Here is an 11,449-nt window from a genome sequence, read left to right as displayed (position 1 = left end):
ATTCTTTCATGAACGTGCTACGTTTGTTGAAGGGTAATAGGAGCTGCAAAATGATGTACAGGTGGTATAGTAGATTAAGCCCCACTAGCACTACTGTAGCTGCTATTACGCACTATTACGTCCAACTCCTTGCTTTCTAGTATATAATAGTAGTAATAGTGACAGTGATAATGATTTTGCTGGTCCGCCCATACATTTTCCCTCTCTAACTAAACTCTATACAGTATTATGTGTGCTTCCTCTTTCATCAGGTATAGCTCATAATTATGCACTTTCATCTCACACGTACATATTACATAGAAACAGAGTTTTACATGTCATGGCAACTCACTGTAAAAGGCATTTCACCATCAGTGATCGACTGACTTTCTGTATGTGTGTCTCTAACTCGTCCTTCATAATAGACATATGCTCAATGTATTACATAACTTGTCATTATTATGCAACAAAAACCTGGATTTTAATTCTTGATTGCTTTTAAACTTTTAGAAATATTTCACTCGTTGCTTTTATTTACTTTGGGAGTTGGTGGTGATGGTAATGAGTATTGTGTAGAAAGTACAATATGGTTGAGAGGTGTTGATAGATAGGATATATATTACGATGAATACGCGGGCTTTCTTTATGTGTGCGTGCTAATAATGGTGATGATGGTTTTGACCCTTTGAAACATACTGTACATAGCATAGCATATCCTTTCCTTTCATATTTTGCTTGCTGCTATCTTCAGCCCACGTCCCCCAAACGAAAAGCCTTGTTTTTAATCCTTGTTCTTCTATTCCGCTCCTCCCTTCCTCACCTTCCTTTCTCCCCTTCAGCCCCCTTGATTAAGCTCGTGTGCTTCTGCGGTTGCTGTTACTGTCGTTGATGCTACTTGAACTACCCTGCACCTGGCTAATCCACTGCAGGGAACGCAGATATTGAGTACGCAAGGTCAGCTGATGCACTAGACTGTCTGCTGCATTATTGTTGATGTTGGTAGTAGTAGTAGCAGAGTGTAGTGGTGAGGAAGAAGAAGCAGCAGCAGAGGAGCGATCTTGAACAATCCACCGACGGAGTTGGTTCAAATCATCCACATCCTTTAAATACCACCAACACTGTTCTTGTCCTTGCTCGGGTGTAGATGATGATGCATTGTCGGACGACAAAGAAGAAGAGCCACTAGACAAGCCTGGACCAATAATGATAACGCCGTGGCCCCAATAAGGTTCGCTGTTCCGCGCATCGTTACCATAAGTGACAAGATCATTAAAGATCCAGTACTCGTTGCCTTTGCTGTCTCGACCCACTGGTCCGAATCGTTTATTATTACGTTGTTGAGCCGACATGACGTCGATATATTTTTTCTCGATCTGCAGTCGCTCCGCCTTATCCTTATTGCTGGTATTGTTGTTGGTAATCTTACTCTTTCCTTCTTCTTCTCGTTGCTGTTGTTGCTGCTGGCTGTCGAGTCGCCTACGTTCGGCTTTGATCTCAGCTTCGGTCGCTCGCAATTCCTTGGCAGGTTGGTCTTCATGCACCCATATCCGTCGGAGCGAGTTGTGCATCAAAAGCATGTCACACACCATCTGCAGCATTTTGAGTTCCTCAAACAACGAATGCACAACTTGTTCTGGTTCTGGTAATTGATTGTCGTTTTCGTCATCGTCATCGTCGCTGTTATTGTTGTTCGGAAGCGGTTTGCCGTTCAATAGGGCAAGCAATTCAATCAAATCCGCCCAGTTATCCACAGACAAGCCATCTCGTTCAAGGTTCTCGACAAAAGCAACACGGGCAGCTTCTTTTTCCAGGTATCGGTTTTTAGTCAAGCCATAATGGTCCATCCATCTGTGAATGACTCGACTTGCTATTTGTTGAGGTGTGCGAGCTCCGTGCAAAAAGCTATCACGAAGGGTCGTCGATGATGACAATGATGGCGGTGGTAATGTAACATCAATCATGCCTTGTTCCATATGTGTCAATAACCGGTATGTTAAATTCACAGCCAGCCGCTTAACTCGCCAGTTGCCCTGAACATTCTGTAAGCTGGTTGCGGCACGCGTGTCAATTTCGAAATAGTCGCCAAATCGAAATACGAATTCGCGAATTTGCAGCCTAATCCATACTTCTTCTTGGCTGTACAAGAGAGATATACGCGATAACTTGGGTGGATCGATCGGTTGTGGTTTGCTAAAGGAGAAAACACGACTTTTTTTTTTATTGTAATCACAGGTTAGATTTCCTTTCTGATCATTGTTGTTGTTGTTGCAGCTGAAGTTTGTTGTAACCCAACCTGAGCTCTCTCTAGTGTTCTCAGACACTATATATATGTATATATAGCTTTCATTACTCTCTCTTCTCAACATACCTTTTTTCAACGGACGTCGATATACTACGCTTGTTAAACTTGAGCTAGAGAAAATCCAGGTCGGTTAGTGTATGCTTTTGATCGTCAGTATTGCTGCTGTATAATGCTACCTTGTCGTTTGCCACTTTTTGCTTCTCATATGTACATTGCATAGAGGAAGATAGAAGGAGAGAGAGTAAGACGGGGTGAGTGATGCTGTTCCAAGGTTTGTATTCAGGAAAGAAAGGTGTGATTCGAAAAGCTTTTGAAAACTCACGTCGTCAATCTTTGTTGCAGCAATGGTGTTGCTGACGCTTTTTAATTTCTTCTTAGACAACATTGAGAATTGAATGGCAGTTGTTGTAGTAGAAGAAGGACGCTTGTTCTCGTTATCGGTTGTAGTAGTGGCAGTTACAAGAGGTGACGCAGGAGCGAACGAAAGTCTAGTTTTAATATAGCGATATTAAGAATGCACTAGTAAGTTAAGCATTCCGTGGTTTTGCTTGATCATATAAAGTTAAATATGAGTTAATATACTTTGTTTGAAGGTACTTCTTGGGAATTGAAGAAGGTACAACTTTTGGATTGCTCATTTTTTTTTCAAGAGTTATGTTTATTCAGTAGAAAAATAAAGAGCGCGTGTTGCACATGCACGACGGATACATACGCCGCGATCGCGCGCGATGATTTTCATAATGCGCGTATACTCGTGAGGAATGCTTGCACCTCATTTGATCGGCCAAAATAACTAATTGCTTTCCGTTTCGGCCTGGTTGCCACCTGTTTGTTCTTTGCCTGCATGAAGCTATGTTTAATAATAGCGCGTGGACGCGTGCTGCTTGCACTTATAACGTATCTTCTTCTTTTCTTTTCCCATAGTTGCAGTGCTTATAGCAGTGGTAGTAGTAGTAAGAGCAAGCCCATCATCATGACAGTGACAAGACCTTATGAAACCCTTTTGAACTTTACCCCATCCATGGCTGTCACTTATATCCACCATTCTCCTCCTCCTCAGGAGGAGAACACTTCCAAAACCACCACCTTCACTGTTTCAGAAAAAGATCAAGAAGCTCTTGGTGCAACCAGCCAAAAGTTACAACACCTCACTGTGGACAAGCAAATCCAAAGAATACAGGAAGACCACTTTGAACTGACATTGACACTGAAAGCTCACGACAATGACCAGTCGTCCATCGAGTTTCGGCATCTCGAGTTTTCTACGCCGATGGATTTGATGGGTCAACTCATGATGGCTGATGGATTCCAGTGTTGGACGCATACCAGAGAAATGGATTTGCATGGTCGTTTGCCACCCATTTCGAAAACGGTTGCCTGGTGGACAAAGTTCAACCTTCAAGGGTATGTTCATAGGAAAATGAGCTCGTTCCCCCTTTTATCTCTCTCTTTACATCATATATCTATGAAAGCTTCAGAGGTTTCCTAACGATTAATCAATGACTACGTAAATATCATAGCGACTATGACTTCTTCCAGTACTCAGGTGCACCAGGAGTGATTCATTCAAACAGCTACACGTACTTGCGCGATACACAAGAGACGGCTTTTGTTGGCTCGCTTTCCGAAGAATCCGGCTACACCTATTTCAAGGCTGATTACAATGCAAACTATTTTAGAATCTACAAGGACATTGATGGCCTAACGTTAGCAAGTGGCGAAACATTGACCCTCCGTTTTATGATCATGAGTGTCTCTCAACAGCAGATGGTGGAAAACAACAACAGCAATACGATGGATCCCCTATGGCAACGCTATGCAGCCTACTATTCTAGTAATGAGGAAGAGGGATCACCAGCATCTCCTCGTCATCTGACCGGCTGGACTTCCTGGTACAATTATTATGAGCGCGTGACCGAAGCAGACGTGGTCAAGAGTTTGCAAGGCTTCATCGAACACAAGTATCCGATCGACGTTTTCCAGATCGACGACGGATACCAACGAGCCGTGGGTGACTGGCTAGACATTGACACGGAGAAGTTTCCTCGCGGCATGCACTATCTATCCAGCTCAATCAAAGAAGCGGGCTATATTCCTGGTCTATGGCTTGCGCCCTTTGCTGTTGGATTTACCAGCAAGATTGTCAAAGAGCATCCAGACTGGTTGATCAAGAACAAGGATGGATCGCTGTTGGTAGCTGGACCCAATTGGGGCGGATTCTATGCACTCGACATGTATCATCCAGAAGCACGCGACTACCTGCGCCATGTCTTTGACACGGTTCTGCATGACTGGGGCTACGGACTGTTGAAACTTGATTTCATCTTCGCAGAAGCCATGATTCCACGGCACGGCAAGTCGCGCGGCCAGATCTTGTGGGAATCTGTGCAGTTAATTGACGAACTGACGCAAAAACGAGCGCTTATTCTTGGATCTGGCGTACCTTTAGCAGCAACTTGGCAACGGTTCGAATATAACCGTGTCAGCAGTGACGCTTCGCCTTTTTGGGACCATACAGTGCTTCGATTGTCCAACGTACGTGAGCGTGTAGCTACCAACAATGCGCTCACCTCCACTTTGCACCGATGGCCCATGAAGCATATGTTTGGCGTGGATCCGGACGTGTACTTTTTACGATCTAACGACAATAAGCTAACGCCGGACGAGTGTTACACGACATGCATGATCAATTCAATTATCGGCCATCTCACGCTCATGTCGGATGACATCACTCAGTATGATGCCAATCAGCATCGTCTTTACGCTTCAACATTTCCCAAAATACAACCGGATATCCAGCGCATGATCCCTATTGGCCCCAACGCTTACCGTCTTGATTTCCAAGGCAATGGCCGTCGTTATGTTACACTCGTTAATTTGTCCCCCATGCCATTTACCATGGATACCCTAAATGATGACAACAACAGCGATAAGGAGAATATGTACTACTTTGAGCACAAGAACATTATGATCGCAGGTGGCAAAAACGCAACGCAATCGCAGCCCGTCGTGGAATGGGTACAGCAACAGGATAAAGTGACGCTAAAGCCTCATGAAACGAGAACGTTCCTGCAAGTAACTGATCAATTTGCTGGTTCGTCGGGCCATATTGTACCTGGATGGGAAATCGAAAGTTGGCAGCAAAAGAGCAGCAACGATTCGAGTGGGTGCACGATCCATATTACGTTGCGTCAAGGCCGGATGCCTCACCAACCATTCGATATCTTTATGCAGATTCCGCCAGATGCTGCTGATGGGCAAGCTCGCCTACCTGCTGTTTTTGTTGATGACAAGCCTGTCGTTGTTCAGGAACATCCTGTGGAACTCACTAAATTGCGACTTGCAAAGATAACAATTGAATGAATTCATAATTATATTATTAATATGTTTTATACAGTATTTCTACTCTTCTTTTTTTGAAAAAAATGCAAATGATGTTTTGTTTTGTCTGTATATATTAGTTAGTCCTTTTGTTTTCTTGCAATAAGCACTTTACAAAAAAAAAAGAATCAAAATGAATGCCGATATTTGTTTTCTTAAATCTTGAAACCGCTGTGGATGGCAGCAACGCCAAAGGTTAAATCTTCATAGCCTTTGCCGACCGTTGAAAAGCCTGCGTCACGAATCATTTGTGCGAACTGCTCTTGTGGTGGGAACTTGCGAATGCTCTCAACAAGATATTGGTATGAATCACGGTCTTGGGAAATGACTTGGCCAAGAACAGGAATGACGTCAAAAGAGTACAGATCGTAGAATCTGGTAGAGAATATATTAACATCCACTTAGACACTATCTCTCTCTTTTTGTTTTTTTTCTCTCTCTCTCAATTGTCATCCGTCCGCTTATCCACAAACTCCAAAAAGACCGTATTTTACTTACTTTCCAATGACGGGATTATCCACCCGGCTGAACTCCAAGCACATAAAACGACCTCCAGGCTTCAATACACGATATGCCTCCTTGATAACGCGGTCAACATGTGTGCAGTTACGAATACCGAATGCAATTGTATAAACATCCATTGACTCATCGGGAATTTCTTCGAGGTTTTCTGCATTTTGTACATAAAACTGGGTCTGGTTGGCTAATAAAACACAAGGCTCATTAAAATGATATTATGCGCGATTCATCGAATAAGTGGGAACACCGTTTATTACTTACTGTTTGCATAAGGGCTCTTAGAGAATCGCTTCTTGCCTTCTTCCAACATGTGTGGATTGATGTCAACCATGGTTACACTAGCTGTCGTATCCTGGTGAATGTTTCGACAATAATCCAAGAATCGCATAGCAATATCACCTAAGAATTTAAATATAAATGAGACATATTGCTCTAACGTTTTGCTCCTTTCTACACGCCTCCTCCCACGTTGTTTTCAAAAGATACTAACCAGTTCCTCCTGCTACGTCTAAAAGTTTAGTACCCGGACCAGGTGCCATGGAACGAATAAACTGATCTTTCCAAATCCTATGAATGCCTAAACTCATGGCGTCGTTCATTATGTCATAGTTGCCTGCAACTTTGGCAAACACTTGTCGTACTACATTTTTACGTGCACAATTTCACAAACTGTCAGTGTCATTGATTACAAAGCGAGGCATCCTTTCTTTTTCCAATGGCGATGGTGTGTGTGTATGTCTGTGTGTACCTAAAGATTCTTTTTCTTCTTCGGGGACATTGCGGAAACCAAAGTGAGTTGTTTTCGACTGTTCAGTGGTCTGTTGTTGTTGGAGTCGTCGAGCAGTGGTAGAGAAGCATGCACGTTTGGCAATGGGGAAAGTAAGACGCGCTGAAGCGAGAACCCTCGACCGTGGCAGTAAATATGACATGTTGTGTTTAGCTGAGAGAGAGACAGGTGGGGGTTAAACTGTTGCTCAGTTGGGCAAGTGGCTGACAAAATTTATGTGTGCTGGAGGGTCCACAATTAAGCGCGAATCTTATTGGGCCTTGCATTGTGAGAGGAACGAGGATCAGAGGTTGATATAAATGAAGAGATACGCTTTCATGACGTGTTCACAGCATATAGCATTATCTGTAGCTTTATATACATGCATGTTTCTTTCGTTTACTTGGTTATGATGAATTAAACTATCGACAGTCTACCATGTTAAACTTGAGTTATCATCAATGTAGAATCAATGGTTGAACGATAGATACGGTCGGCTACAAAAAAAGGAACAGCCACGAGCACTTAGGCATTAATCAACCAGCTGCCGCAAAGCCCTTATAATAAGTGGACCTTCTGTGTTAATGTAAAATGGCTACAACTATCAAATGCTGCAATCTACCATTATTTTAAAAAACTGTGAAAATCAACATTACACTGTGACACTGTTCCGAGTTTTGTCAACTTGAGCAGTGACATACAATATACATCCTCGAAAGAGATGTCGATTGACATAATAAAGGTATATGATCTATTATTGGATAATATATTTTTGTTGAGGAATGCAGTATAGCCATAAAGAAAGTGTCCAGAGTTTTCTATATCACATCTACCAGTGGCTTTGTGGTGTTCACCTTTTCTCCCGATCACCAGAAGACAATGAGAAACAAGGCCCTGTGCCGTCAGTAAATTGTATCCAACATAGGAGCGAGTGTTCAACTCCAGATGAGAAGTTATCTATTAAGTCCTGAGTAAAGCTTATAGTTTGCTCCTCTGGGACTATGGAAAGATCGTACCAAAACAGCTTTTTTTTCTTCAGTGGTATAAAATTTGATAAAAAACTATAAATCATCATCATCGGCAAAGGGATGACGCTTCCTTATCAACGCAGGTCTCGAAGATGATTTCCCCTTGACCTCGACACCGATGTTTTTGTTTCCTGGAGAAACTCCTTCACTTGGCTTTATGCTCCCCAGCAGTGCCAGTCCGTGACGGTATGTTTCGGCCCTGTTTTTGTTACTCTTTTGTCTAAAGCACAACAGAATTAAAAGGTCTTTTTCGCCAAAAGAGTATAAAGATGTGTCATCAAGTATTGCACAGGCTGCTCGTAATCAATGCTAATATATTTTGTGAAATCTGGGACAAGATTCGCGAGCGCAAACACTCGTTCATGCCTTTCATTACTTGTGCCTCTTTGTGCGTGCTTGAGAAAATCGAAGCGTTCCATTGTGTTACTTGCGGTAAGTAACCTAAGTTGCTTGCATATTCTTGAAATCTTTTGAGTACTACCAAAGCAAGCATGTAGGTTGCGACCAACAGACAGCAATCTTTGAGACAAAAGTGCTTCTTCTAGAGTCTACAGGCGTTTTCTCCATTACGATTCTTTGTTCGCTTCAACGATCACACGACAAGGTCGCTCTATTTCTGCGTATACAGGGTCTGTTCTACCGGAATAAGTACGATATTCTGGAGCCAATACCAAGGTACAGTAAGCGCTCTCGTATTTATTATGCACATTGTGTGTATCGCGCTGTTTTTTCTTGATTAATGCACATTTGGTCATACCAAATGTATTTGATGTTGAAGTCCTTGCACACTTGTTTGATGACGCCTTCAAACATGACCAATTTATACTTGCCTTGAATGCGTCTATTCCATCGCAAGGCTGTAGATCTTCTCTTGATGGATGCATATGTAGAAAACCTTGTCTTGGTTGACCCGCTTCGACCTTGTCGATATTTTTGTCAACGGTCATGTATCCGCATTTAATTTAAAATGGGACAGCGCACAGTATCCATCACTAAAGGAGGAACGGTACCACCTTCATATCTGATGTGCAAATTATCTACGTGGAGAAACGCTGGCTTCGGTATATGCAGAGGAAATCTGGGCGGTGGGGATACTTGGGACCAGATACAGTAGTACATGGCCGACTTGGAGATTCCATTGTCTTACTACGTATGTGATATACATCTGCCTCAAGTTTCATCAGCTATAGATGTCTTTGGAAGCTTTTTGACAATGTATATGTACTCTTTAGACTTACAATTGCTGTGATATCGATTGAATGCTGTTGAAACAAGCAGTGTTATGACAGAGACTGTGTGGAATATAGCTTTTGAATGGAGCAAGTAGATGGTTGAGTAGGCGCAAATATAATGTTAACGTCGATAAACGACGTAAGTGTTCAGTTTTTCAGAGAAATTATAAGGTGAATGAAGAAGAGGCTGTGCTTCTAAACTTCGGGTGTAGATAGTTTAGTTCTGTTGTCTAGCTCCGAGTTCCATTAATAGCTACTAAGCTGAAGAGTTAGAGTGTATTAAGGGCGTTGTAACGCTCACGGCCTAGGGTTAAACGATGCATGACGAATCACGGGTTAAAATGTACTACTAGCCATAGCTTCTCTAATAAATTTTACTCAAAAGCTACTGTATATAAAACCAATGGAACAGTTTGCAGTATTAATACTCTAGCTGTTTGGTCTGTGCAGATGATCTTATCAACAAATTTGCATTCTATAAGCCGGAGCACCATATAATTTTGTTCAAGCAATGTACAAAGACCAAAGATTAGTAGCGTTAAAGCTGACTTTTCTATTAAGTGGGGCAAAATTCGCTGTTATCGACTCAAAGGGCTCTTAACACCCCGTTCATGCCTTAATAAATGTATGTCTTGATGTCCGGAAATCGCTACCTCCACGAGCAAATAATCTTTACACCATGCAGAAAGAGCTTAGAGGCATGTCAATCAATAATAGTATATGGCTATCATTCGCATAAGTAAAAAAAAAAAATCCGCGTACTCTGGTAATGAATTGACTTCAGACGAAGAATCCAGTGATGCCTATACAAATTCAGAGTCAATTTAACAGATATGATGTGTGACGCTGATGATACATATATTACATAATAGCTTCCTCGGCGTTAGGCACGAGATAGACTGAGGCAAAAAAATATTCCAAAACGAACTGGCCTGTATGCATCAAGCTATGTAAGGCAGTGTAGACCACCTTTATAATTAGCATGAAGAAGACAAGAAGCTCTAGAAAGCTGCATGATATACAAAGTAGACAGTTCCTTCGCTAAATAGCCCATAGCGATAGCGCTGGAAGATACATGGATGTACATTAGAAATTCACCAAGGCTCGATTTTGTAACAGGACCAGTGAAGAGAGCTCATTCAAGGGAACAAGAACCAACAGTTTTACTTTATTGGGGAAAATCAAGTTGGGTTATCAGTACACTTGATCACACAATTGTTTTCGTGAGCCAATCAAATTTTTGTCAGGCGATTTGGTGCAATGCATCAATTTCCCTCGTTCTTTCATACTTTTTTTTCTTCCTTTTTTCATTAAAATATACCCCACCTACTTTGATAAATAATGGCTACAGACGGACGACGACAACAGCAACAACAACAAAAGTTTCTTTACCATGAAAAAAGCAAAGGCATGTGCGACCTCCTTGTCCATTCTTCTTCAACAACACGAGCACCTGGCGGTCTTGTGCGTCGACCTGTATCGTTCAACAAGAATAATATCAATAAACGCAATAACAGCCCAAAGAAGAAGCAGCTCACTGTTGTCAAGATAACAATTGCATTGGACGGCTCAGTCTTTCTCGCCCAGCACTTTGATCACGACAATATCATACAATCCATTCAAACCATGGCCGAGCATTATCAAGAACACATCTGCCAAGTGACGCTATTGCTCGACAAATTGCTAAAAGTTCAACAAGACCATTTGTTATACTCGCCTCCCACCAAAGCTACCTTTTCCCGTAACCGCAATAACAACAACATTGGAGCTAACAGTACTATGGAGGTTACATTGCCACCGTCACTGTTTGCACCTCATCCACCCAGTATAGGCCGTGCGCGGATATGGTTACGCTCAGTAGTGGGTATAGATCCAGAGGTTTCGCCAGGATTGACGATATCTGAAGAAGAGGGTGATGATGACCTGCAGCAGCAGCCCGTTGATCCCGCTTATTTCAAAGAATTACAGCTATTTCTGGATCATGTGGACAGTATGATTGGGTGCATTGGCGGCAAGGCGACACAAACAACAACAGCAACAAAGCCGTAAACAATGACACCGGCCACCGCTTATTACACATATTGCATTATTTTTTCTTTCCTTTTTTTCTTTACAAGTTCATTATTCTTGCTAGGTATATGTCGGGTATGGGAGATTTTTGTTCGTTTTTGGAGGAGAGCGAGCTAGAACAAGGGGAGGATGAGAGGGAAGAAGTAATTATTTTTTCTGTAATGTAAATATA

At 42.2% G+C, this 11,449-nt stretch overlaps 4 protein-coding genes across 4 annotated transcripts; 2 read left to right on the top strand and 2 right to left on the bottom strand.

Annotated features, from left to right (window-relative positions):
• Positions 1 to 471: 471 nt before the first annotated feature.
• On the bottom strand, positions 472 to 2,996 carry BDB00DRAFT_827421 (uncharacterized protein). The gene is made up of 4 exons (XM_053123797.1): positions 2,864 to 2,996; positions 2,458 to 2,769; positions 2,348 to 2,391; positions 472 to 2,187 (listed from the first exon to the last, which is right to left on the bottom strand). The coding sequence occupies exons 2-4, from the start codon at positions 2,497 to 2,499 to the stop codon at positions 828 to 830; spliced, it is 1,446 nt and encodes a 481-aa protein (XP_052978889.1). The 5' UTR covers positions 2,500 to 2,769; positions 2,864 to 2,996; the 3' UTR covers positions 472 to 827.
• A 258-nt stretch (positions 2,997 to 3,254) lies between these two features.
• On the top strand, positions 3,255 to 5,644 carry BDB00DRAFT_788609 (glycoside hydrolase superfamily; the record flags this gene model as incomplete). The annotated part of the gene is made up of 2 exons (XM_053120819.1): positions 3,255 to 3,685; positions 3,802 to 5,644. 2 exons carry the CDS (start codon positions 3,255 to 3,257, stop codon positions 5,642 to 5,644), a joined length of 2,274 nt encoding a protein of 757 aa, XP_052978888.1.
• A 173-nt stretch (positions 5,645 to 5,817) lies between these two features.
• Positions 5,818 to 7,110, bottom strand: BDB00DRAFT_765070 (UbiE/COQ5 methyltransferase; the record flags this gene model as incomplete). The annotated part of the gene is made up of 5 exons (XM_053119492.1): positions 5,818 to 6,037; positions 6,161 to 6,365; positions 6,443 to 6,580; positions 6,672 to 6,821; positions 6,930 to 7,110. The coding sequence occupies 5 exons, from the start codon at positions 7,108 to 7,110 to the stop codon at positions 5,818 to 5,820; spliced, it is 894 nt and encodes a 297-aa protein (XP_052978887.1).
• A 3,438-nt stretch (positions 7,111 to 10,548) lies between these two features.
• On the top strand, positions 10,549 to 11,256 carry BDB00DRAFT_873197 (uncharacterized protein; the record flags this gene model as incomplete). Its single annotated transcript, XM_053127061.1, has 1 exon — positions 10,549 to 11,256. One exon carries the CDS (start codon positions 10,549 to 10,551, stop codon positions 11,254 to 11,256), a length of 708 nt encoding a protein of 235 aa, XP_052978886.1.
• Between the last annotated feature and the right edge of the window lie 193 nt (positions 11,257 to 11,449).

The sequence above is a fragment of the Zychaea mexicana genome (genome assembly GCF_025766255.1).
Source record: "Zychaea mexicana strain RSA 1403 chromosome Unknown BDB00scaffold_45, whole genome shotgun sequence".
NCBI lineage: Eukaryota > Fungi > Mucoromycota > Mucoromycetes > Mucorales > Lichtheimiaceae > Zychaea > Zychaea mexicana.
This window is presented reverse-complemented; position numbering and strand designations above follow the sequence as displayed.